General features: G+C 27.7%; 12 protein-coding genes across 12 annotated transcripts; 5 read left to right on the top strand and 7 right to left on the bottom strand. All coding sequences in view use genetic code 12, as the record gives it.

Moving 5' to 3' along the window:
• Positions 1-384: 384 nt before the first annotated feature.
• Positions 385-3282, bottom strand: DIP2 (snoRNA-binding rRNA-processing protein; the record flags this gene model as incomplete). Its single annotated transcript, XM_051764799.1, has 1 exon — positions 385-3282. One exon carries the CDS (start codon positions 3280-3282, stop codon positions 385-387), a length of 2898 nt encoding a protein of 965 aa, XP_051618175.1.
• Positions 3283-3501: 219 nt separating this feature from the next.
• PLB5 (Plb5p) lies at positions 3502-5634 on the bottom strand (the record flags this gene model as incomplete). The annotated part of the gene is made up of 1 exon (XM_051764798.1): positions 3502-5634. One exon carries the CDS (start codon positions 5632-5634, stop codon positions 3502-3504), a length of 2133 nt encoding a protein of 710 aa, XP_051618174.1.
• A 568-nt stretch (positions 5635-6202) lies between these two features.
• Positions 6203-7198, bottom strand: KGF54_004131 (uncharacterized protein; the record flags this gene model as incomplete). Its single annotated transcript, XM_051764797.1, has 1 exon — positions 6203-7198. The coding sequence occupies one exon, from the start codon at positions 7196-7198 to the stop codon at positions 6203-6205; it is 996 nt and encodes a 331-aa protein (XP_051618173.1).
• Positions 7199-7645: 447 nt separating this feature from the next.
• On the bottom strand, positions 7646-9910 carry KGF54_004130 (CCR4-Not complex 3'-5'-exoribonuclease subunit Ccr4; the record flags this gene model as incomplete). The annotated part of the gene is made up of 1 exon (XM_051764796.1): positions 7646-9910. The coding sequence occupies one exon, from the start codon at positions 9908-9910 to the stop codon at positions 7646-7648; it is 2265 nt and encodes a 754-aa protein (XP_051618172.1).
• A 340-nt stretch (positions 9911-10250) lies between these two features.
• On the bottom strand, positions 10251-11375 carry KGF54_004129 (uncharacterized protein; the record flags this gene model as incomplete). Its single annotated transcript, XM_051764794.1, has 1 exon — positions 10251-11375. One exon carries the CDS (start codon positions 11373-11375, stop codon positions 10251-10253), a length of 1125 nt encoding a protein of 374 aa, XP_051618171.1.
• A 1389-nt stretch (positions 11376-12764) lies between these two features.
• On the top strand, positions 12765-15002 carry CLA4 (serine/threonine protein kinase; the record flags this gene model as incomplete). Its single annotated transcript, XM_051764793.1, has 1 exon — positions 12765-15002. One exon carries the CDS (start codon positions 12765-12767, stop codon positions 15000-15002), a length of 2238 nt encoding a protein of 745 aa, XP_051618170.1.
• Positions 15003-16035: 1033 nt separating this feature from the next.
• Positions 16036-17799, top strand: KGF54_004127 (uncharacterized protein; the record flags this gene model as incomplete). Its single annotated transcript, XM_051764792.1, has 1 exon — positions 16036-17799. The coding sequence occupies one exon, from the start codon at positions 16036-16038 to the stop codon at positions 17797-17799; it is 1764 nt and encodes a 587-aa protein (XP_051618169.1).
• A 350-nt stretch (positions 17800-18149) lies between these two features.
• On the top strand, positions 18150-18965 carry KGF54_004126 (uncharacterized protein; the record flags this gene model as incomplete). The annotated part of the gene is made up of 1 exon (XM_051764791.1): positions 18150-18965. The coding sequence occupies one exon, from the start codon at positions 18150-18152 to the stop codon at positions 18963-18965; it is 816 nt and encodes a 271-aa protein (XP_051618168.1).
• Positions 18966-19053: 88 nt separating this feature from the next.
• On the bottom strand, positions 19054-20892 carry SAC1 (phosphatidylinositol-3-phosphatase; the record flags this gene model as incomplete). Its single annotated transcript, XM_051764790.1, has 1 exon — positions 19054-20892. The coding sequence occupies one exon, from the start codon at positions 20890-20892 to the stop codon at positions 19054-19056; it is 1839 nt and encodes a 612-aa protein (XP_051618167.1).
• Positions 20893-21969: 1077 nt separating this feature from the next.
• On the top strand, positions 21970-23661 carry GAD1 (glutamate decarboxylase; the record flags this gene model as incomplete). The annotated part of the gene is made up of 1 exon (XM_051764789.1): positions 21970-23661. The coding sequence occupies one exon, from the start codon at positions 21970-21972 to the stop codon at positions 23659-23661; it is 1692 nt and encodes a 563-aa protein (XP_051618166.1).
• Positions 23662-23864: 203 nt separating this feature from the next.
• OFR1 (Ofr1p) lies at positions 23865-24287 on the top strand (the record flags this gene model as incomplete). Its single annotated transcript, XM_051764788.1, has 1 exon — positions 23865-24287. The coding sequence occupies one exon, from the start codon at positions 23865-23867 to the stop codon at positions 24285-24287; it is 423 nt and encodes a 140-aa protein (XP_051618165.1).
• A 139-nt stretch (positions 24288-24426) lies between these two features.
• CDC48 (AAA family ATPase) lies at positions 24427-26907 on the bottom strand (the record flags this gene model as incomplete). Its single annotated transcript, XM_051764787.1, has 1 exon — positions 24427-26907. One exon carries the CDS (start codon positions 26905-26907, stop codon positions 24427-24429), a length of 2481 nt encoding a protein of 826 aa, XP_051618164.1.
• Positions 26908-27393: the final 486 nt, after the last annotated feature.

Below are 27393 nucleotides of genomic sequence, written 5' to 3'. Positions count from 1 at the left end.
TTAAATAAAATAAAAATAAAATATTTTAATTCTTTTTCTGTAAATACAAAATTTATGCTACCACAAAAGTCAAACAATTTTATTAAATTTTTAGTATGATTTATCATGATCAAATCAAGGAAATGAGTAGAACATGTGTTAGATCAGCTTCGAAAGAGTCATTTATAGGACCTCAAGTCTAGAGGACTAAATTTTCACACTACAAAAAATAGAAGGAGAATATCAAATATGCTATCTGTAAATAAACTGAATTTCCACTTGGTTGCAAAATTCGACTAAATTCCCCTCACTAAAAGAAAAAAAGTAATTAAACAGGATCATATAAAATGAAATGAATAATAATGTTAAAATAAATGCCAAATTGTTACTTTTTCATCGAAAAATCTATATAGTCTTATAACTTCTCTTGACAGCTCTCTTGTCTTCATATGCTTTTTGTTCTTCTTCATCAATGAACTCCGAAACATGATTTAATTTCCATTGTTGTTTAATAAATCTTAAACCTTGAGTATTTACACCTAATGTATTACATGTTTTGGATAAGTTATCACGTAATTGTTGTTTTACTGATATTAATTGGGTTTTCAAATGAGAATCCTTTTGGTTAATTAATTCTTTTGAATTTGATGATATTATAAAAAATAAAACTTTACAAATTAATGATAATTGAGTTACGTTTTTGTTAATGTTTTCTTTTGTGGTCCATATTTCTATCATTTGTAATAATTTTAAACAATATGAAAAAGGTAATACTAATAATGCATCATCTAATTGTGATGGTTTTATTTTTGTTAGGGTGTTCAAAACATGTTGTGGTCCAGTTACATTAAATGCTAATAAGATTGCATTTGGTGTTGGTTTGGGTGTACTTTTGCTAATTTTTAATTGTGCTTCATAAGCTCTTGTTGCTTCTAAATCTTCTATTCCAATATCTAATGCTTCCATTAATTTTTCACCTGCTTTTAAAGTTTCCATAGTTTGTTTACCAACTCTTTCAACTGCACTACTTTCCATATTTTCATCATCTTCATCATCATTTTTAGATGGTTCATCACCTTCTATTTGATCCAATAATTTATTCTCATATAATTCATCCATTTCTTTTTCTCTTTCTTCTTCTAAAAATACTTGATCACTAGTAGCAGACCATAATCTAATAGAATGATCATGAGATGTAGAACACATAAATAAACCATTTTTACTTATTGCCATACACCAAACTTCACTTTGATGAGCAGGTAATTTTTGTATACATTCAAACTTATCACCATCCCAATATTTTATTAAACCGTCTTTACCACTTGAAAAAAAATTGTGAGTTTCTCCGATAAATTTTACATTCATTACTGAATCTTGATGTGCAAATATGGATTTATGACAATCACCAAAATCTAAACCCCAAATTTTTATGTTCTTATCTGCTGATGATGTTATAATTAATTTTGAATCTGCTGATATGTCTATTGATAAAACAGGTAATTTATGACCATATAATGTTAAAAATAATTTTAATGTATCTAGAAAAACAACTTGAACATTACTATTAAGTAATGATACTGCTAGGTACTTATCATCTGGTGATATTCTGACACATAATACATCCTCATTCAATTCCAAAGTTTGTGTGTGTACAAATTTTAATTGCGATATTACTGTGTTTGTAGCTGGTATTATATCTTTTTCAACTTTAAAATTCCAAAATTTAACACATTTATCATTACCACCAGTAACTAAAGTTTTACCATCAGATGTTAAATCTAATGACCAAACAGCTGCACTATCTTCACTTCCTGCAATTTGATGTGCATTTTCAACTCTATCGACTAACGAAGACGTAGTTAAATCATATAACTCTAAATCACCATTTTTAAAACCAACAACCACCAAAGTCCCACCAGGTAAAAATTTACAACATAACGCATAACCACCTTCTAATGTAAATGTTCGTATAACGTTATAAGTTCTTGTATTCCATATTTTTAATTCCCCATTTGATGCAGTAGCTAATAATTTATCATCTTCCGGTGATATATCCATTGCTCTTATATCAAATTTATGACCTAAATGATCTATAGTATATGCTTTTGTTGAATGAATTTCTGTTGGTTGTGTCTTTTTTATATTTTCAGGTGTTGGTATATTTATAAATTCTATTGTATTGTTTGTGATTCCCATTAGTATGTTTAACTTTTTCCTACTATCGGTCCAACAGCATGAATTTATCTTCGACATTACTCTTATAGTTGTGAAAGGCGTTATTAGCATGCTAATTTCGGAATTTTGTATACTTTGTAAAATTTCATCTTCATCCATACCTTTCTCCTGTAATCTTTTCATTCTTTTAGTTATTCCCTTTTTCATTTCATCTTCTGATCTTACTCTAAATATTTCAGTAGTTCTATCTGAATTCTGTATTAAGAATAATTCAACTTCAGAACCATTGTTTTTAACATTTTTAAAATGTATTTCATTCCCTTTTGCTTTACTTGTTTTTTCAAACATTCCTCTTTCATTTATTTTTTGTCCGTCTTCTTGATTTAGATCTATACCCCATACTTTAACTTGATCTTTATTTCCTGTAGTTACTAACATGGTTTTATCTTTATTTACTCCCATCGACCAACATTCTGAACTATGAGCTAAATGAGTTTCTATACATTGTTGACTTTTCAATTCCCATAATTTGATAAGTCCATCTTTTGAACTACTCAATAAATAATCCTCAATCTGATCCAAATCTTCTTCTTGTTCTTCGGTTATTTCTGATAAAAATTGTAACCCAGTTATTGGACCTTTATGACTTTTTAATTTGAATAACCCACTTTCTCCTACAAGATCCCACATTATTATACTTGAATCATTTGATCCACTAACTACTCTTGTCCCACTTCTATCGAATTTTAATATACTAATCGAAGATTTATGACCTTCAAATGTCATTAATACTGATTGTGAACTTATATCCCATATTTTAATTTTCCCATCCATATAACCTGCAGCTATTAAATTTGTTTCTTTATGATATGTTAAATATGTTACGGGACTTGGTGCAATGGTAGTACTTGAATTGGATGCACCAGGAGTTAAAGAATCATTAAATCTTTGTAATAATTCACCAGTTTTAATGTCCCATATTAGTATTTCCTCTAATCCTGATGTTAGTGCTCTTCCAACACTTGTTGAAGATTGTGAATCACTTGGCGGAAGCCATACTATATTTGAATGAGATGTTATTACTCCAAAACATTTCTCTTGATCATAACGATTATATGACTTGACCATATTTCAATGAGATGTGTTGTATATTTTGGTTGGTTGTAAAACTTGATCCTGAAAAAAAAATATGTAAACGGTACTTTAGTATGAGATGCGAAATTGTATGTAAATTAATTTTGTGTTTTGAATTTTGCAACCAAGTTTCAAGGTATAGGAGGAGAGATGAAATTTCAAACTTTTGTCTAATCTTACGTCTTAGTCTAATTTTTATGTCTACTTTTGAATCTATATAATTAAATAACTAAATAAAATATTAATGAAAAAGAATAACGAAATTGGTTCTATACTTTGACCGTTACTTTGTCTACTTGAAGAAGAAGCAGCTGTTGAAGATCCACCATTTGAAGATGAACCTGAGGAGCTTGATGATGACGATTGCTGAGCAGTAGTAGTCGTAGCAGTAGATATACCAGATATCTCATTAATTCCACTAACACTATTGACAGCAGCAGCTTCTTTAACACCACCAGTCCAACAATATTCCTGAAAACATTTTTTACATTGATCAGTCTGTTCTTGCCCAAATCTTTCTTGTTGTCTTCTAATAATAGCACATCCAACACAACCAAGCCAATTTTCATCATCTGTTAAATTATTTCTTGACATTACTTCAAATCCATTTCTTATTGTACCCCATTTTTCTTCATCTTCCCATGATAATTTAAATGTTGAAAAATTTGAATTATATGATTGATGAGCGTTTGATACATAAACCACCAATGGTACATCGGTTACATTTATATTACTGTTATTATGCCAATCCACCAAGTTGCTCATATCTGATGCATTACATCCAAAAAATACAGGTTTAGAACCTAAATCTTCATCCAAGAATCGTTCAACATCTGGCGTGAATGGAAATGGAGTGCCTTTACCTAATACTGAAAATTGTCTTTTGTAAGTTTCCATAATAGAAGTTCCATTAGGCCACAGCTGATTAGTATCTGCAGAATTATCAAATGCAAAAATAACATCGACATCTCTTGCTGTTTGAATTAATGAATAGAAAGGAACATTTTGTAAATCTTCACCACCATCAACTAAGTATAATGTATCATTGGTTACCATTGAATGAGAATCCCCATGATCAGCACCAAAAAATGGATTTGGTTCATATGATGCTATATCAAATTCTGCATAACTTAAAGTGGCTAATAAATCAGTTAAAACTGATTTAATAATACTATTTATATCGTAGTTCCCCAATTGAAGAATAATTTGATTAAATAAAGATGAAGAAGTACCCATTATAAAACCAGCATTATCAAAATTCTTAACACATACTCCAGTGTTATTTGGATTCCCACCATCAACTGCACTTCCTAAATACTCAATATCAGTAAATGATCTCAAAGCTTTATCCCAAGATCCTAAATCATAAGCTGATATTTCAACAATTGTACTATTTTCATTAATAATTACAGTATGAGGTAATCTTGCATTTGCAATAACTGTAAAATATGGCATTTCATAATTTTGAAAATTTGACATATTTTGAACACTTGACCAAGTAACATTTTCACCACCGCTATCATCTTCAAAAAATTGATGACTTAATGCCCTACCCCATATGTCAGTAATAGTTGTATCAAATCCTGCATTTTCTTTTGCTAAAACAGCTTGTCTTAATCCGTAATAATATGCAATAGTTTTATCTATTCTTATACCACTGGGGTTTAATATTGAATCTTCTATTTGCCAAATTTGTGAACTTCCATTTACTATTTCTCCAACTGATAACCAATTGTTCAATACTAAACTTCCAACCAACCAATTACCACCAGATAATCCGGTTAAATAAGTAGCAGATTGTAATAATCCACCAACTCCATGATCATTTGAATCTGAGAATCTATCATCAGTAGCTAATAATTGTCCTGCTCCACAAAGCATAGCTCTATATCCACCACCACTGAATGCTAATCCAATCGTAATATTATGATTATCTGAATTATCATTAATAAATGAATCCGGATCAAAATCAGTCATATTAGCTTTTTTTAAGAAATTCACTAGATTTTTATTTGTGATCTCATGTCTATGCTGTATATAATTTTTTTCTTCATCTGAAATACCACTAGCTTCTCTAATTAATGAACCAGAAGGACATGTTACATTATAAGGAGCATATGGATTTGTATCATCTGTTGCTGCAGCTCCAGTTTCAGTACTTGAACTACCACCTCCAAAGTCTCCTATTAATGATTGGAAAAACCCTTGGCCTCCCGAAGATGAAGCTGGTGTTGGGATTGATGAAGCTGAATTTCCAGATGTAGTTGTTCCACTATCAAATGGCCATATACCCTTAACCTCCGAGATTAATGCAACGGAGATTATTAGGATATTGAATCCTTTCATTTATAATGATTTGTAAGGATATGGTTGAAATAACCCGGGTGGTAAATTGATCTATTTGTGATTTTTTATTCTTTGAATTTTTAGGATTAAAGTTTTTTGCATAAGCCTCTTGAATAAATTAGCAAGATTTAATGATTGTTTTTTCGAAATAATAACCTAATTTTATTCGTACAATAACTTTGCCAATCGTTTTTCAATTGATATTGTAGTTTGTATTATAAAGTATTTTAATACAGTGGAAATGGATTAATTCTAAGGAATAAAAGGGTTCTTCTATTACTTTACATTACATTTATATAATTACATCAAAATGTATTTAATTTAACTAAATAAGTAATTTATAGTTTTGTGTTAATTTCCAATTGATTTTCGATACATTAAAAAATAAATTCTAAGAAATTGGTAGCAAGTGGTACATACTATATTATAAGACGGATGGAGTTAAGAGTAGTTCTATAAATTATCCACGTTTTTCATTAAATCCATATAGTCTAACTAATTATCTATTATAATATTCTATACTTATTTATCAAATATCTATTCTTTAAATCTAATTTTAATCTATAATTTATTGTCTTTTAGTCCCTTTTATAACAACAGGGATCATTCCACCAGTTGATATTGTAAAATTTCTATGAAATAATACATTTAAAAAAGCACGAATTGTACCAGCATGAGAATGAGTTGATATAAAAATATTTTCAATACTTTTTTCTTTGTTTACTTTACCATTTGAATCACAATCGGAAGAAAATAATTCTTGTAAAAATTCATTAATTCTAATTGATTGTTCAACCATTGTTTCACGAATATCAGTGAAAAATGTATCTTCTTCTTCTATAATTCCATCAGTATTGAATCCATAAATTCCAAATCTATCTTTTATTATGGATTTAGAACTACGTTTATCACAAAGATTCTTACCTATAGTTTCTCTCAATTTTTCCTTTACGTAAGGAATTTTTGAATCAGGTTTCAATCCATCCCATGTTATTTTTAAAGTATTACATGATCTTTGTAATGGTGATACATAAAATTTATCAGGTATTGGTGCACCCAATTTTATTTCTTTCTCCCAAAGATCATGATTTTCTTTAGCTTGTTTTTGACCAATTTCAGTTAATTCAGGATCAGGACCATAATGTACACCTTCATAGTCCCCAAGTTTATGTAATTTTTTTTCCCATTGTTCTAAACCATATTTTTCAACTATAGTATTATGATATCCTTGACCATGTCTTGCTAAGAATAATAATTTATATTCTACATTATCTGGTGCTTGTTGATTTAATTTTAATAATTCACCAGTTATATCTTCCCAACTTTTAAGACGACCCATATGTTCATTTACATAATTGAAAGTTCTGTCATCCGTCGATTCATCACTTTGTTTGAAAAATCCTTGAACTACTTCAAATGACCATGGAAATATTAATTCACCTTGTGAGTTTCTTTCTTTACTTAATTTATTCTTCCAAAGTTCATTATATTCTTTTTGTTCTGTTTGATCTCCATGAGCATCTAAATAATCATTTTCAGTTGGGATTAGCAAGGACTTTGACATTTTTTAAAATCAATTAAGTAGTTGTTGTTAGTTGTTGGCAGAAAAAGAAGTAATGAATGACGGAGTTTTTGAGATAAAATTGGAATCGAATAGATCCCCCAAATTTATTCAATTATTCCGTGAGCCGCTCACCAAATTTCCGAGATCTTGAATCGAATCGAATCGAGATTCCGTACAATAAGATTTTGAGATTTTCACCAAGATCTCCAAAATTAGTAAACACGTAATACATAATATATTTGAATATGGTACTAGTGTTATTACGCTAAAGTGTTGACATTTTACTCAATTTTTAACTTTATATTTATATTTATCAAAGTTCGTTACATCATACACACAATATAAATCATGTATTTTATTTTACAATTTTTTTTATAATTATTATTAAACATTAGACAGTTCTTTTGGAGAAAAAAACAGTCATAAAACTCTATATATTTCAAAACTTTAATTTGGTTTTGATTTAATTTGAAAATTGGCTAATATTGGTACATGATCAGATGGGAAATTAGCATCAGGAAAACCTATTGAGTTAGAAGCATAATTTTCATCAACTTTTCCCAATAATCCTTTAATTTGTAAATTTGAAGTTGAATACCATACATAATCAATATTGTCTGTAAAAGCTGGAGTTAAATTTGTGAAAGGTAATTCTCCTAAAGATTCATAAGCAGATTTTAGTTTAAATGGATGATGGAACCCAGATTCTGTAAATTTTCCATAGTCTCTACCTGATAAATCATCATGACTTTTAGAAGTACCTGTTGAAAACATTTGATAAACTGCTGATTTTTTAACTGAATTAAAATCTCCACATACTATTATTGATGCATTTTTAACTTCTTCTATTGAACTTGCATGTTGATATTTTTTGATAAGTCCTTGTAATTCTTCTAATAATATACCAATTTGTAATGCTTTAACATCATTGAAAGCTGGATCCCAATGTAAATGTGTATTTACAAAACATATTTTTTCACCAGTATCCTTATGTTGAAGATACAAGATTAATGCAATATTATCTTTATTCATAAACCTATTGAATAAATCTTTTGTCTTTTTGTATTTATCTGATCCCATACAAACACTATTATATTCAAAATTTTGTTTATGCACTAAGGTAAATTTATCAATCTTGTAGAAAAATGCACAACCATCTACTTTTTTGGCATCATTTTCACTCATTGTTTTTGATCTCGTCTTATTATAAAATAAACCCTTGTACCCTTTTTGTGCTAATAGTGGAGCCCAGAAATCTTGATATGTCTTGGTTTCAACTTCTTGCATACAAATTACATCTGTACCATATCCTAAAATTTCTTTCTCAAGTGCTGCTTTTCTATAGTCCCATTGTAATGCCCAAGATGGTGTATATTTATACATTCTAGGAGTTGCATAATGTTGACATAATGTGTTATATGATAATACAGTAAAAGAATCGCTTGCACTTTTCTCAGCTTTATAATTTGATGAATCAACAACTTCCCCATCTTCGATTGTAAGCCATTTTCTTGGTTCTGGTATTCTTGAAGTCTTTTGATCCCTTATAGTAGCTATTAATTCTTTTGTACCCTTTTCAGCAATTAAATTTGCAACATTTAAATCAAGTGGATTACCTTCTACTCCTAAAAATAAAAGTTCTATTAAATTACCAAATGAACTTGGGAAATTTTTAATATTATTATCAAATAAAAATAAATATCTTAAATTAAAACATAATCCTAATTCATATGGTAATTCACTAATTCTATTATGTGATAAATCTAATGTCCTTAAACTTCTTAATTTACTTATTTCTGATGGAATTGTAATTAATTTATTATTATTTAAATATAATGACTCCAAGAAATCATAATGAAATAATTTTGGTGATATACTAACTAAACCTTGTCCACTCAAATCTAATTGACACCATAATTGACGACCTTGAGTTTTTAATCTCATACGTTGTTCTTCCATTAAATCATCATCTTGTGAAGTTTTTTTATTATGTAATAATGCAGATGAACTAGTTGGTGTATCATTTAATTTTTGTTCATCTAATTTCCCAATAACAACTTTAGTTGCCTCTATTAATCCAACTGATTTTGTATCATATGGGTTTTTTCTAGAATTTGATGCATATTGTCTTGCGTAATAATGAGGTATATTTGATGATCTCGATACTTGACATAATTGTTGTTGATGTTGCCAATGGATTGAGTTTGGATTTTCCACAGTTGTTGAATTTTTTTGAATTGATGTTTGAACTTGACCACCTTGTAATTGGATTTGTTGCTGGAGTTGTTGAGGTTTGATTGCTTGTTGATTATAAAATTGTTGTTGCTGTTGTTGTAAATGGGGAAGTTGTCTAGGAAGTTGTTGTGGCTGGGGTGGTTGCAGTAACTGTGAAGTTAAATGATTATTATTAGATTGATTCTGTTGTTGAAATTGTGGAAAATATTGCTGCTGTTGTTGTTGTTGTTGTTGCTGCTGCTGCTGTAATTGATTACGTTGATAATTTTGATAAAGGTTTTGATTGTCATTATTATAACTTTCATTTGGTTGGAACCCAGCACCTAGGCCGTTCGTCGAATTATTTTGTTGTTGATTTTGTTGAGGAAGTGATTGACCTTGATGTAATTGTTGCAACAATATTTGCTGAGCTTGTAGATTTGATTGTGGTTGACCTTGTCCTTGCACTTGATATTTACTAGCTAGATTCATGTTCATTTAATCTTGAAGTATTACTTGGGAATAACAATATTTTTTTTTCTTCTTACTATAATTTCTTATTTCTCTTTTTAAACCCAATGTAATCTGCAAGATATTATTCACTTTCTCTTTATTATGTTGTTAGTGATATAGTATATATGTATCTATTATTATTATCATTCAAGTTTATATTATTATATTTTAATTGAAAATTGATTTTGTTGTAAAGAAATTTTTGTCTCTCTATTTCAATAATTATTTCATCATCAAATTTATTATTAAAGGAGAGAAAAAGAGAATACAAAGACAAGAATAAGAAATGACAATTTACACGACTGAAAGAAATATTATATATTGCTTATCTATTATTATTACGTTTATAACTTATTTCTACAACTAATGGTATATGATCAGATGGAAATTGACCATTAGGAAATCCCTTAACTTGTTTATTAGCACAATATTTTGGATCAACTTCTCCTAGTACTTTATTAATTTCAATATCATCACTAATGAATATATGATCAACTACATCTGAGAATCTACTTACAAAACTTGTAAAATGTAATTTAGACTCTGCAAACAAGGTTTCATAAACATTTTGTAGATTGAAAGGATTCTCTATTATAGCTTCTGAATTAATCAATGCGTTATTTATACCATACTCTTGAGTTTTAAATTCTATTGAAGTAGTTGTGTCAAGTTGTCCTTCTTTTAATAATTTGATAACGTCAGAATTGAAGTTTGAATTTAGATCTCCCAAAAAGATAACGGCTGAGTCTTGTTCTTTTCTACACGAATTTAACTTATCTAGTAATAGTTTTGTTTGTAAAATTTTGACATCATTAAATTTAGGTGACCAATACAAATGAGTATTTGTAACATATAGAATTTTATTAGATTCTTTATCATACAATTTTAAAATTAATCCAACTGTATTTCTCGGTATCACTCTTCCAACTAAATCTTTTGTCAAATCGTATTTATTTTTATGATCTAGTATTTCTTTGCCAAAATTAATTTCAAATTTTTCCAAAATATCAAATCTCTCAGTATTTATAAATATCCCCACGCCATCAGTATTTTCATTTGTATAATATTGAGTTGATGATTTTTGTATATAAAAACTCTTGTATTTTTCATTTGGAAATTTTTTACTCCAAAATCTTTTATATATATAATATTCCATTTCTTGAAAACACATTATATCACTCTTTAGTTGTCTTATTGTCTTGTTGATTAGTGGAAATCTATGTTTTGACCAATTTAAATGTTTGGGGTTATTTTGTTCATATACCAGTTTCCATATATAGTGTCTTGATAATAAGTTATATGTCATGATTGATATCTTGTTGTTATCATCATCATTGGATGATTGATTTATTTGAATCCATTTACGATATTTTAATGCATCATAATCTTCCTGTACCATTGTATGCATAAATTTTTTAGAATTTTTAAGTGTATGCTTTGACCATAACATAAGCAGAAATAGAATGCAAAATGCTAATAATTTGTATTTGATATTCGGAAACAATTTTAACAGCTATTGATGACACACCCCTCCTTGGTTGCGAAATATTAAAACCCCACAAATTAAATTAAACTATAAGAAATTAACAAAAGTGAGACAATTTTCAAAATGTCTATTCAATCTAATTATTCATTAATGCTCAAACAGTTTAACAAATTCAATTGGTATTACGCCTGTGTAATTAGAAAATGATTTAGCTAAGTAATGAAGTAGTTTGGTTGTAATAAGAAAAATACAAGAATATATTCTTTTTTTCCATACAATATATAAATTAGGTTTGTATCTATTTTTAGTAAATATTATGCGGCGTAGGTTGATAGCTTGTTTATCAGCTTAGCCAAAAATTTTAAGCTTAAATTACTAAATATTGGACATTAGTTTGATTGAAGGAATGGAAAGTATCGATTATCAAATAAATAAATATGTGAATTCGTAGAGAGGTAAGGGGAACAAATTATAAATTTTCGATTCAACTTCTCAATCACAACATCACTCAAGTAATTCATAGTCATTAACTAAAAACGTAGTATTTACAGTAGTTCTCATAAATGTCTATAAAAAAGATTTCAATCAAATTAAAGTCTAAGATCTTATTCAACGTTAAGCTTGGACCTTTTAACTAATCAAAAATTAAGTTCAAGTAAAAATATGTTGACATAATTTATTCTCTTAACTTTCTTTCTTTCTTTATATACGCGTATATAGTCTATAGCTTTCCCAATTAAGTATAATTAAATTTGTACCTTAAAACTTATGATAATTTGGTAGCTCGAATTTCCTAAGATTTTCTTTTATAATAATATTTTTGATAAGTTCTTGTTTTGTATCCAAAGAGGAGTAAATTGGAATGGTGATAATTAATTTTTGAACCTAACTTACTTCGATTATATTCTCATGAGGTGCAGTCTTATTAAAATTTAAATATAAAGAATATGACTTCTATAGAAATCTAGATTTTTTTAGACGGTAGATCTTTGTTTACAATTGTTGATTTTGTGTTACATACGTCTTAAATTGACTAGATTTAATTCATTATTGGTTGGTTTACAAGGTGAAGTTACCACACTGATAAATTAAAGGTTGATGTAATAGACGATAAGTTTGTGTGGGTTATGCTTTAAGTGTTTCTGATAATCGTAAATTTGATAATTGTTTGTATTAATTCCTTCTTATTCTTAATTTATTCTCCTAGTAAATTTCTCCTTTTGTTGATTTTTAAATTTATTTTTTTATTTTTTAAAATTACTTTTTTTTTTTTTAAATTTGAAACAGATTTCAATTTTTTTTTTACAACAACAATTAATCAACATTCCTATAAGTCATTGAAGAGGTAGTATTATGACTAGCGTATATACTTCTGATTTGAAAAATCATAGAAGAGCACCACCTCCACCTCCGTCACTATCAACTTCAAATATAAGTACAATTAATAATAATAATAATAATTCATCAACAATTAGTATTAATTCAAACAAAAGACAATCAGGCTGGGTACATGTCAAAGATGATGGTTTATTTACTTCATTTAGATGGAACAAAAGATTTATGAATATAAATGAAAGATCACTAAATTTTTATAAAAATGAACCAAATATTACTGAAGTTATTGTACCTGATTTATTATTACCATTAAATTTAATTAGTAATGTTAATTTAAAACCTCAACTGGGTCATTCTAAAACTGCTCAATCTTTTGAAATTGTTCCAAAAAATAATGGTAAACCAATACTAATATCTGTTAAATCAAGTAATGATTATACAGATTGGTTAAATGCTTTTTCAAAATGTCCATTAATTCAAATTGGTACTAATTCAAGTCTACCTTCATCAAATTCAAATATAACACCATCAATAAATACAACATCTTTACTAAATGGTGGAAATTCAAGTGTATCAAGTCCAATAAATTTTACTCATAAAGTTCATGTTGGTTTTGATCCTGCAAGTGGTAATTTTACTGGATTACCAGAAACTTGGAAGAGTTTATTACAACATTCAAAAATCACAAATGAAGATTGGAAAAAAGATCCAGTTGCAGTTATAGAAGTATTGGAATTTTATTCTGATATAAATGGTTCATCACCAAATACTCCTTTAATTAATAATCAACAACAACAACAACCTTCAAATATTGATCAAAATAATTCAACAAATTTACAAGAATGGACTAAACCACCACCAAAAAGTAATGCACAACAATTTAAACCAAATAGAGCTGCTCCAAAACCTCCAGTTCCTTATCATTTAACTCAAGAACAAGCAGCTAAAAATATATCACCATTAAATAATTTAATTAATAAATCAGAAGCACCAATACCTATCAGACGAGCTCCCCCACCACCTCAATCATCATCACAGCCAAAGCCTAAACAGACTCCACCATTAGCTCCAACTCCACCTTCTCAACTACCACAGCAACAACAACAACCACAAACATTAACTCAAACCCAACAATTACAACAACAACATCACCAAACACATCCTAATTTAAAAATACAAAAGAGTTATAACACCGATACACAACCAAATGAACCAATAAAACCATTACAATTAAAACCAAAACAGCAAAAGGATACAACTCCTCCAATGGGTCCAGTTCCAACTAAAACTCCAAAACAACTTAAAAAAGAAAGAGAAAGATTAAATGATTTACAGATTATAGCGAAATTAAAAACGGTTGTAAATAGTAATGATCCGAAACCACTATTTAGAATAATTGAAAAAGCAGGTCAAGGTGCTAGTGGTAATGTTTATTTAGCAGAGCAATTAAGTAATCATCAAAAAATTGCAATTAAACAAATGGATTTAAATGTTCAACCAAGAAAAGAATTAATTATTAATGAAATTTTAGTTATGAAAGATTCTCAACATAAAAATATTGTTAATTTTTTAGATTCTTATTTAAGAAAAGATACTGAATTATGGGTTATAATGGAATATATGGAAGGTGGTTCATTAACGGAAATTATAGAAAATAATGAATTTAAATTAAATGAAAAACAAATTGCAACAATTTGTTTTGAAACTTTAAAAGGTTTACAACATTTACACAAAAAGCATATTATTCATAGAGATATTAAATCAGATAATGTATTACTTGATGCAAGAGGTTATGTTAAAATAACAGATTTTGGTTTCTGTGCAAAATTAACTGATCAAAGAAATAAAAGAGCAACAATGGTAGGTACACCGTATTGGATGGCACCAGAAGTTGTGAAACAAAAAGAATATGATGAAAAAGTTGATGTTTGGTCGTTGGGTATAATGACTATAGAAATGATTGAAGGTGAACCACCTTATCTAAATGAAGAACCCCTTAAGGCGCTTTATTTAATTGCTACAAATGGTACTCCAAAACTTAAGAAACCAGAACAATTGAGTAATTCTATAAAGAAATTTTTAAGTATATGTTTATGTGTTGATACAAGGTATAGAGCTAATACTTCAGAATTATTATCACATTCTTTTATAACTCACAAAAGCGGATCAATTGAAGATCTTGCTCCCCTTTTGGAATGGAAACAAAAAGCCTCTATTGAAGAAATTCATGGTGATAATGATGATAATGGATTTTAAAAAAGTATATAATTTAAAAATAGACTAAATATAAAATAGAGATACAGTGAGTTTTGTTTTTTAATTTTAATTCCCAAATTAAGTAATTAAATTGCGCTAGACCAAATAAAGTTTAAATTTGTTCAAATTTACGAGATTTTAATTGTCGTTATAAATCTTATGTGTCGTAAACTTATTCTTGACATGTCAAAACTTTAATCTAAAAAAAATAAAAAAATTTCTTTTTCCTATTTTGTACTAAGCCGCAAATAAATACAATAAAAATTTAATTTGTATTAATTTTAAAGATAAGAAAGATTGATAATTGGTGAGAGAAGGCATTAATTTTTAGCCGCTCGTAACTGATCAAATAAATGATTAAATGATAAAAGTAATAATGAAATTAAAGATAAGGATTCGGAATAATTGTAATACTAAGGATCGATCTTAAGATTTAAAATTATAAAATTATAAAACTTTGACATATTTTCTTTTAAATTTTATTTTTAGGATTTAAGCGAAATTTAATTTATTTTTTTTTTTAGTCTAAATTTTTTTTTCAGATTTTTCATTTCAATTTTTAAATCATAATTTTTGAAAAAATTATATCAAGAACTTCAACTAATTGGGAATAGTTGCAAAAAAGTTCATTATTATTAAGTAAATATAATATCAAACAAGTCAATATAGATAATCTAGGTTCAATATTGCAAATTATATCATCAAAATTTATAAAGTAAAGAGTTAATTAAGGTCACACGACACAATGTCCTACTGACATTACCAAATTTTAAACAGTCTAGAAACATTATATTAATACCTATTCATTAGTTAGTGTTTTTCAAAAATCATATATCAACAGTTTGCACATTTCCCAAATCATAGTGTAAGATTTCCATTAGTTAGTGATTTTCAAGATATCATATAAATAGTTTGCATATTTCCCAGATTATAGTGCAAGATTACTCAAGTATACCTATTCAATCAACAAAAACATTCACTTTCATTGCTAGATTTACTTTTCCAAAAAGACCATTAATCAAGATATAAAAAAATGGCTATAGAAACTTCAATTCCATCAGAATATTACGATGATAATTATATCCCAGGAACAACAAACATTTTAACAGGGCAACAAAATGAATTAAATTCAATAACATCAACAAAATCAATCAAAAGAGATAAAAATGGGTTAGTACTTATTCCACAACCAACTGATTCACCAAATGATCCATTAAATTGGTCCAATGTACGCAAGTATTGGAATTATTTCTTATTAATTTTTTATACTGCTTTAACTGCTGCAACTTCAAATGATGCAGGAGCTACACAAGATTCACTTAATGAACGTTATGGAATTTCATATGATGCAATGAATACTGGTGCTGGTGTATTATTTGCTTCGATTGGTGTTGCGGCTTATTTGTTATCACCAGCTCCTGATTTATACGGAAGAAAGATTGCTTATCTTTTGTGCTTGCTCGTTGGACTTGTGGGTTGTATCTGGTTCGCAGTCAGCAGAAGAACATCAGACACTATATGGTCACAGTTATTTGTTGGTAGTTCTGAAGCAGCTGCTGAATCTTTAGTTTTATTGTCTATTACAGATTTATTTTTTCAAAATCAATTAGGTTTCCATATGTTTTTATATATTTTCAGTACTTCTGTTGGTACCTTTTTAGGACCTTTAATAGCTGGATATATTGCTCATTATCAATCTTTTAGATGGGTTGGTTGGTGGGGTGCTATCATATGTGGTGCTACTTTAGTGATATTCATATTCTTTTATGAAGAAACTTCGTTTGAAAGGTATTTGTATGCTAAAGTTTATGATTCTACTTCAATTGATGGAGATTATGATGTTACTAATGATAAAGACATTATTGTTAAAGAAGATGATGATAAAAAATCTACAATTGATACAAAAATTTATAACGAGGCAGAACCTCATCAACATCCTGTTAGTTCAAATAGAGAATTAGCTGATATTAAAACCAATGAAATGTTCAACATTGATCCAGAAACAAAAGAGGAAAAACCAAGACCTTATTATAAAAGTATAGCGTTAATTACACCAGCTAGTTTTTTGGTAGGTACAGGATTCAAACAATACCTTAAAAGATTATGGCTTTACTTAAAAGTATTTAGATTTGAGATTGTCGTATGGTCAGGATTAATGTGGGGTTTTCAAGATGTCTTGTTATCGTTTTACTTAACTACTGAAGAAACTATATTTTATGATCCACCGTACAACTATTCTGATTTTGGAGTAGCCAATTTAAATATTGCAACTTTAGTAGGTAGTATTATAGGTTGTTTTTTGGCCGGTTATGTTTCTGATTATTATGTTTCTTGGATTGCTAAAAGAAATGGTGGGTTATATGAGCCAGAATATAGACTATATTTATTATTTATTACATTAATTCTATCACCAGCTGGTTTAATTATGTTTGGAGTAGGTAGTGATAAGCAATGGTCACCCGTTTGCATATACGCTGGGCTAGCTTTTGTCGGATTTGGCTTTGGAAGTGTTGGTGAATTGGCCTTATCATATACAGTAGATTGTTACCCTGAGATAACCATCATATCGATGGTGATAGTTGCTCTTATCAATAATTTGTTGGCTTGTGTTTTTACATTTGTTTGTTCATTATGGCTAGACGCTTCTGGCACAACTAATACTTATATTGCTTTAGCTGTTATAGAATTTGCTTTAATCGCTTTAATTATACCCTTGATATACTATGGTAAAAGAATTAGACAAAAATCTAAAAAGAATTATATTGAATTGATTGAATTGCTTAATGGATTGAAATGATGATAATGACTAATTTTTTTTTTCCAAATTTAGTTGATATTCTAACAATAGACGTTTGTAATAACAGGATATTTATTTAATTGACTTATCCATGTAGAATTGAATTGTTTTTGCAACCATTGACTTATTCATTTAGAATCGAATCTCTTTTTGCAACTATTCAAAAAAAAATTGTATCTTTTTTTTTTTCTGTACTTGTAAATTATTATCAAAAAAATTCGCTTGTAATTGGTAGCGTCCACGAACGTAAAAATTCAATTTGAACGAAAAATAATAGTAAAAAAAAAATCAAAAGATTAATTTTCATTCAAGTAAAACTTACATAACAAACTAGAAAAACAACGAAAAAAATGTCAAACATCTTAGAAAAATCCCTTGACGATATAATTGGAGAAAAAGAACAAAGTCATAGACGATTCATACCTACTCGAAGAAGAGGCGCTCCATTACCTAACCATCACAGATCATCTAGATTCCCACCATCAAGACCTTCTTCAAGACCAATACCTATCAATCATAGAGAAACTAGAGATTCAAGAGATAGAGACGTATACATTCCACGATCATCATCCACAACTTCCTCGAGCATACCAAAAGACGTATTACAACTAGCTAATGGAAGACCAACATTAAGATTGAAAAACATTCATCCAGAATTAAATGGAGAAGATTTAAATAATTTATTTTCAACAATAAGTGCAGTAGATTTTATAAAATTCGATGATTTAAATGATACGATAGCGTATATATGTTTCCAACAAGATAATGATAGATCTAATCAAGAAGCTATAATTAAATATGATGGTAAAAAGGCAATGGGTAAAATATTAATTGTTGAAAATACTACAAGTGTTAGTTTAGCTGATAGAATAAAATCAAACCCAATTCATAAAAAAGAAAATTTTATTACAAGTGTTAGACCGATATCAAGAGGTGGATATAGAGGTAATAGTAGAGGTATAAGAGGTGGTAGTAATGGTGGAGTTTTCAAAAATAGAATAACTCCAAATCCAAAAAAGAGTGCTGATGATTTAGATAAAGAATTAGATTCATATATGAATCCAAATAAAAACAAAAGTAATGGTAAAAAAAGTGCTGATGATTTAGATAAAGAATTGGAGAGTTATATGAATACAACAAATAATGATGAAATGAGTGTAGATTAAAAAAAGTTCATAGTTTTTGTATATATATTAAAAAAGTCTTTTGAATATAAAAATCTATTTAATTTCTAATTAATTACGCTTATTTCCTCTATTTTGATTTTTTAGAAAATCCTTTGAAATGTTCAGTTTTATCATATTTTACACCATTGATTTTACCATTTGAATCATAAGTATAATTCTTTTTCAAATAATCTAATGGAACTAATTTTGGCCAATCAACATATTGATACCCACTTGAAATAATATATTGGAAACTTTTTAAGTTAAATAATAAAACCAATGCAATAAAAATTAAATTTTTATAATCTAATAATGAACCTTTTGGGTAATAAAATAACGCTAACAAGATCAAGAATGAAGTACCCATTAAATAAGGTAATAATTGAATAATTGGAGGTCTGTTATCAGCAAATGGTGATCTAACTGCATCTTGATATGGTTTAAATTTACCTAAAAATAAATCATAAGAATCTTGTCTTGAACCATCAGCTAAATTATTTTTATAATATCTTGTTATAGAATTAATTAAATCCTGGAAACCACCTTGATAAGTTCTTTTACCTAATCTTGTAAAATCAGTTTTTAAAGCTCCAGTACCAGAATAAGCACAACTTACAGCATCTGCATTATCAGCCCAAAAATTCTGGAAAAACAAATTAAATTTTGGATCAATAGAAGCAAAAGTTTGATCAACTGAAAATAAATATCTTGATTTTAATAATTGATTTTGTAAAAACCAACGTCCAATCATTGATTGAACAACATTAGTTCTATCTAAACAATCCATACAATTTGTTCTAACTATAGCTTTTTGAACATTCAAAATTTGTTTTGTATTTAAATCAATTTCAAAATAATTATCTGAAGTATAACCTAAATTAATTAAACGATCTAATAATAAATTAATTTTATGGAATTTCATACCTTTACATTCATGATGGAAATCAAAATAAATATAATGAACATGTTTTTGTAAACCTGGTGGTAAATTATTTACAGCAGTTTCATAAGCATCTTTAACTGGTTTTTCATAACCCTTTTGATTAACTAAATTAACTAAATAATTATCACCATATAATTCAATTTGTTGAGCAAAATGTTTTTCAGTTGCTTCAATTGATGATTGAGTACTAATTTCTAAATTTGGTTTATATTTTAAATTATTAACTTCTGCCCAATAAACTGGTACTGAACCTCTTGTTTGTAATATAGAATAAACATGATTATCATCAGATGTAAAAATTTGTTCAGTTTCATTGAAATTAGCAACATTACCATCTAAATCAATACCACGACGGAAATATCTTGTACCAGCTCTTGAAGTTGATCTTCTAGTTAATAATGCAAATTGTAAATTTTTACCATTAAATTTTGTAGAATGAGATTTAAAATAACCATAAATTATAGGAGTAATAAATTCATAATTTTTATCAAATTCAATTAATGGTGATGATAAATATTTATTCCACCAAAATCTTTCATCTAATGGATGAGTTTGAGTTGTAAATTGTTTTTGTAATGAATTTGTTAAATCATATTGATTATTTATTGAATAATATAATGTTGAATTTTTCAATTGTTTATTTAATAATTCTAAATATTTCTTTTCTTCAGATGATAAAGTAACATTACTAGATAATGGATAAATTTTAAAAGATTTTATAAATGCAATATCATTACCCAATACTGATCCAGTTATAGTATGTTTATCAGCAATAATAATATATGAATTAATTTTTAATTTAATAATTCCAATAATGCAACTAATTGTTTGAAATTGACTATTATTGGTTTTTTCCAAATAAATTGGTAATTCTTTTGTAATTTCAATATTATTACCATTATTACTAATAATTAAATAAGTATTTGTTAAATTATTATGAAAGATATTAGTACCATCTTTATCAATAGAATGAGTTAAAACCATTTGATTTAGAATGTTAAGCTAGAATTGAAATGTAGAAATGAAAATGAAAATGAAAATAAATTTGGTTGTAAAAATTGTTGATTTAAATTTTAAATTTTTCGTTGTTTCAAAATTATTGATAAATAAAATTAATTTATAAATCAAACTTAAAAAGGAAATAAAAAAAAATTTTGGTAGTTTCTTCTTATCATGTGATAAATATATTCACTGTGATAATATATATCATAATATCAAAACATAATATTCTACATTAAACCAGTATTAAATGAACGATGGCAAAGTGCTTCAATAAATTTATTGACTTAAAGATCTAATCAATTGTTTTAAATAATTCAGATCTATAAATTTTAAATCTATAATTAACATTGTTTGTTTAGCACGTTCTTTCAATTGTTGAAGTTTTGCAACCAAATTTTGTAAAAACAATACTAGCTTAACGAAAATCAAATTGAAGAACAATATAATGAGATTAACTTAAATAATTATGAAAAATTAATTGTTTTCTTCCTTCAATCGGATTTAATAAATGAATTGAATGAAAGACAAATTTTCATAAAACCATTATGGTCAAAAGATTACAACTAAAAAAATCAAGTAATTTTATATTTCTAAGCCATATTAAATTATGTCATAAGTAAAGAAGAAGGGAGAAAGAGAGGGGATTGAAATTGATTTGATTGCTGAGAAGTAAAAAGGAGATTTTAAATAGTGATTTCTATTTAAACTACCACCATCTAGATTTAGAAAAATCAAGTAGCTTCGATTACTTCTAAGTCAATATTTGGTCAGATCTTCCTTCGAGATTATTAAAATATGGGGGGAATTTTCTAGAGAGAATTGACTTAGTAAAATTTATTATACAAAATCAAATTATTTTGATTACACAAACTAAATATTAAAATACGGATATTTGTTAGTTTTAAACAAAGCAATAATAATTTAAAATGTTTAAAATTTCAATTTATAATTCAAAGCCAATTCGAATATAAATAAGATGTAAAATGTTTTAAAATTTAATTTATATATTTCAATAATTGTTAGACCAATTCAATTCCCAAATCTCAACTATAAATCAAAATGGTATTATCAAAACATCTTAAACCATTAAATTTAGAATATTCAATCCTAAAAGAAATTCCAAATTTAAATTTAAAACCAGATCAATTTAGTGATGCTTATGAAGCACAAAAATTAATTCCTAAATTTGAAATTCCATTAAAATCATCTGAACAACATTTAATTTATAAATATTTAAATCAAGAATTAACATTAGATGGATCACCAACTTTAAATTTAGCATCATTTGTTAATACATATGTTGATGATATTCAAACTAGAATTGCTGCTGAGAATTTAACAAAAAATTTAGCTGATAATGATGAATATCCAAGTTTAATTGATATACAAAATAGATGTATTACAATGTTAAGTAATTTATGGCATGCTCCTCATACTATAGATGAAGTAACTGGTGATAAAGTTGTTAATTCTTTAGGAACTGCAACAACTGGTTCTTCAGAAGCTATTATGTTAGCTGGTTTAGCTTTGAAAAAGAGATGGCAAGAAAAAATGAAAAAACAAGGTAAATCAACTGCTAATCCAAATATTTTAATGGCTACTTGTGCTCAAGTTGCATTGGAAAAATTTGCAGTTTATTTTGATGTTGAAAATAGATTAATTCCAATAAATGAATCATCAGGTCATTTAATTGATGTTTCCAAAATTAAAGAAAATGTTGATGAAAATACTATTGGTATATTTGTTATATTAGGTTCTACTTTCACTGGAGCTTTTGAACCAGTTGATGAAATTTCAAAATTATTGGATGAAGTTGAAAAAGAAAAAGGTTTAGATATTAGAATTCATGTTGATGGAGCAAGTGGAGGATTTGTTGCGCCTTTTAGTTTCCCAAATTTAAAATGGGATTTTTCGATTGATAGAGTTGATTCTATAAATACTTCAGGTCATAAATTTGGTATGACTTCTGTTGGATTAGGTTGGGTTATTTGGAAACATGAGGATTTATTACCAAAAGAATTAAGATTTAGTCTTGATTATTTGGGAGGTGTTGAAGAAACATTTGGATTAAATTTTTCAAGACCTGGGTTTCCTGTATTATTACAATATTATAATTTCTTAAGTTTAGGTAAAGAAGGATATGCTAAAATTTTCGATGGATGTTTATCAAATTCAAGATTATTATCTGATTATTTAATTAAAACTGGTTATTTCGAAGTATTATCAGTAATTCATGAACAAATTGATGAAGCAGAATCTAAAAAAATATATACAAAGGAAAGTCATCATAAATTATCAGATATTTGGACAATAAATCAAAAATTTAAACCAGGATTACCAGTAGTTGCATTTAGATTTAGTAAAGAATTTAGAGATAAATATCCCGAAGTTCCACAAGAATTATTTTCTTCATTATTAAGAAAAAGAGGATTTATTGTACCAAATTATCATTTACCACCAGATCAAACAGATATTGAAATTTTAAGAGTAGTAGTTAGAAATTCTCTTGGTATGTCACTTTTGGAAAAATTAACTAATGATTGTACTGAAATTGCTGAATTATTAGCAAAAGCTGCTGATACAGTTAGATCAATAATTTCAAATTCTGATGGTGAACAAAATAAACAAGATATTCATAATTTATTATTAGCTATTGCAACTGGTGGTACTGCACAAATTAGAAAAGAACAAAAAGAAGAAAAACATCAAGATGCTGGTATTAATAAAAAATCTTATCGTGGTACTTGTTAAATAAAAAAGAATATTCTTAATAGAATTATCCTTAATAAAAAAAATTACGTATTAAAACTCGCTTAATAATCTCTATTCAAAATCCCGATTTCGATCGGAAAACTTAAATATTCAAACGCTTAGTAATCCCCCCGCAAAAAATATCAAATCGACTTAATAAAAAATTCCAAATATTTAACCACCTAAATTTTTAACAAAATTAAATGTTAAATACATTAACTACTACAACCACATTAAAATCAATCATTTCAACTCAATTCATTAGAAAATTTAATCAATCAATCCCAAAAATGTCACAAGAATATTTAGTTACAGTTTTTGATAAACCAAACGTAGATAGATCAAAAGTTCGTCCACAACATGTAAAAGATATACCTGCAAATGTTCCTTACCCAATAAAATCAGCAGGTGCTATATATACTGATGAATTAAAGACAAAATTCGCTGGAAGTTCTTTTCATTTAGTAGCTGATTCCAAGGATGAAATATTTGATTTTTTAAAGAAAGATATTTATGCAAAAGAAGGTATATGGGATTTAGAAAATGTTCAAATTTTCCCAATTGGTATTGCTGTTAGATTACCTAAAAAAATGGATGGTGTTGATGAATCTGCTTATAAAATTTAATAGAGCTTTTAAGGATTTACTGTAATTATTTTATGTATTAATATTATTTAGTAATAATTAATTAAAATTTACTTTATTTGTGAATACAGATAAATTAAAACTGAACTATAAAATCATTTGCTTTTCTTTACTATTTAGATCAACTGTATAAATCGTCTTCTTCTTCAACTCCAAATGATGCACCTCCAGTATTACTACTTCCATCAGCAGTTGGTGCAGCACCATTTTCATTAAATCTAAAATTTGTAAATTGACCTCTTGAAGCTTGTAATTGTTGTGCATAAGCTTCATAACGACGTAATTCAGCATCAGAAACTGATCTCTTGGCGGTTTTCATAGCTTCTTCAAAATGAGATCTTGTAATATATGGAACTGGATCTTCTTCTTCTTCAACTTCAACTTCTTTCATATCAACATCTTCTGTTTTAACTTCAGTTGTTTTTTCTTCTTTTAATTTATTTAATTTAACTTGTGCTTCAATTGAATCTTTAATGGCAAATTTTGCTGATCTTTGAACAATATATGATAAATCTGCACCAGAAAATCCATGAGTGATTTTGGCAATCTCTTTTAAATCTAAACCTGGTTCTAATGGAGTATTTCTTAATTGAGCTTGTAAAATAGATAATCTTGCAGCTTCATCTGGTAATGGAACATAAATTAATTGATCTAATCTACCTGGTCTTAATAATGCAGGATCAATTTGATCAGGTCTATTTGTTGCACCAATAACAAAAACATTCTTTTTAGCATTCATACCATCCATTTCAGTTAATAATTGATTGACGACTCTATCTGATGCACCACCTGCATCACCATGTGAACCACCTCTTGCTTTTGCAATTGAATCTAATTCATCTAAAAATACAACAGTTGGAGCTGCTGCTCTTGCTTTATCAAAAATATCACGAATATTTGATTCTGATTCACCATACCACATACTTAATAATTCAGGACCTTTCACACTAATGAAATTTGCACTAACTTCTGTTGCAACAGCTTTAGCTAATAATGTTTTACCAGTACCTGGTGGTCCAAAAAATAAAACACCTTTTGTTGGAGCCAAACCGAATTTTTGATATTGATCTGGATGTAAAACTGGATATTCAACAGTTTCTTTTAATTCATTCTTAATGTTATCTAATCCACCAATATCATCCCAAGTAACATTAACATTCTCAACAACAGTTTCACGTAATGCTGATGGATTAGAATTACCAAGTGCAAATCTAAAATTTTCTTGAGTAACTCCTAAAGAATTCAATACTTCAGTATCAATAGTTTCTTCTTCTAAATCAATAAGATCCATTTTTTCACGAATTTGTTGCATAGCAGCTTCTGAACATAATGAAGCAACATCAGCACCAACAAAACCATGAGTTTCTGAAGCAATAGCTTCTAAATCAACATCATCTGCTAATTTCATATTTTTGGTATGAATTCTCAAGATTTCTAAACGACCTTCAGCATCCGGTACACCAATATCAACTTCTCTATCAAATCTACCAAATCTTCTTAAAGCTGGATCAATTGAATTTGGTCTATTAGTTGCTGCAATAACTACAACATTAGCTCTTGCTTTCATACCATCCATTAATGTTAATAATTGTGAAACAACTCTTCTTTCAACTTCACCATTAGTTTTATCTCTTTTTGGAGCTATTGAATCAATTTCATCAATGAAAATAATTGAAGGAGAATTTTTTTCAGCTTCTTCAAAAGCTTTTCTTAAATTTGATTCTGATTCACCTGCCATTTTAGACATAATTTCTGGACCATTTATTAAAAAAAAGAAAGCACCAGTTTCATTTGCAACTGCTCTTGCCATTATAGTTTTACCTGTACCTGGTGGACCATACATCAATATACCTTTTGGAGGTTTAATACCAATAGATTTAAATAATTGTGGATGTCTTAATGGTAATTCAACTAATTCTCTAATTTGAGCCATTTGTTTTTTACAACCACCAATATCATCATAACCAACTTCATTCATATTATTTTCTTCATCTTCACGATTAATTGGTTCACCTTCACAATGTATAATAGTATCTTGAGCAACTATAGCAATTTCTTCTGGATCTACTTCAACAACTTTAAATTCAACTTGTCTCATACCTCCTCTAACTGTAAAATAATCACCTTTTCTAACTGGTCTATAAGCTTCAACAAAATATGGTTTCAAATATAAATCAAATAATGATCCAGTAATACCTTCAACAGTATCTGCAATTGGTAATACTGAAATTCTATTTGCATATTTAATATCAGGACATGGATGTACAGTAATAATATCTCCTAATCTAACTCTTAAATTATTTCTTACACAACGATTGACTCTTGCAACACCATCTTCCATATCATCATCAGCTAATACAATTAATACAGTATCTTTTCTTTTTTTACCTTTAACTAATACAGTATCACCACGAAATAATTGTAATAATTCCATTGTATTTGAAGACATTGTAATAACTGAATTATCATCATTAGTTGCATCATCAACAACTAATGCATTATCTTTCTTTTTTCTTCTTAATATGGCAGTTGCTGTTTTATCATCAGTTGTTGATGCTCCAGAAGCATCAAAATGAGGTTTTTTATCTTCTTCACCAGTCATATTTCAATAAATTGAATATATAAATTAATGAATTGAGTTGGTATAAAATAATTTAAAACTAAATTAAAAAAATATTAATGTGTTGATAAATTTAAATATTTAAAATATTATTGAAATATTAATTGATGGCAAATTTAAAAATTGTGTTTTAATTATCGAACGAAAAAAAAATAGATACTATAACGGATCAAATAAGTGAATGCTCTTAGGTGAAACAAAAACTATTCATTAACACAAAGAAAAAGGAAATTTTGAGCTAGAGAATGAGAAAGTTGATTATCAGTCAATTCAATTGAAATTGCCTTCATGCAAGTTTAACCTGGTTTGTCTCTGCCTTGCCGTCAATTTACGAGCTCAATTCTAGGAAACTCAGCCAAAAGTTCCTGAGACTTTCACTTGAATAAATTAGTCAATGTTCTTACCAATTACACCTTCTTCACATTATAGCTCTATTGCAGGAAATCTTTACTTTTACCTTTATTTTTC

The sequence above is a fragment of the Candida jiufengensis genome (genome assembly GCF_024610255.1).
Source record: "Candida jiufengensis strain CBS 10846 chromosome Unknown scaffold1, whole genome shotgun sequence".
Lineage (NCBI taxonomy): Eukaryota > Fungi > Ascomycota > Pichiomycetes > Serinales > Debaryomycetaceae > Lodderomyces > Lodderomyces jiufengensis.
This window is presented reverse-complemented; position numbering and strand designations above follow the sequence as displayed.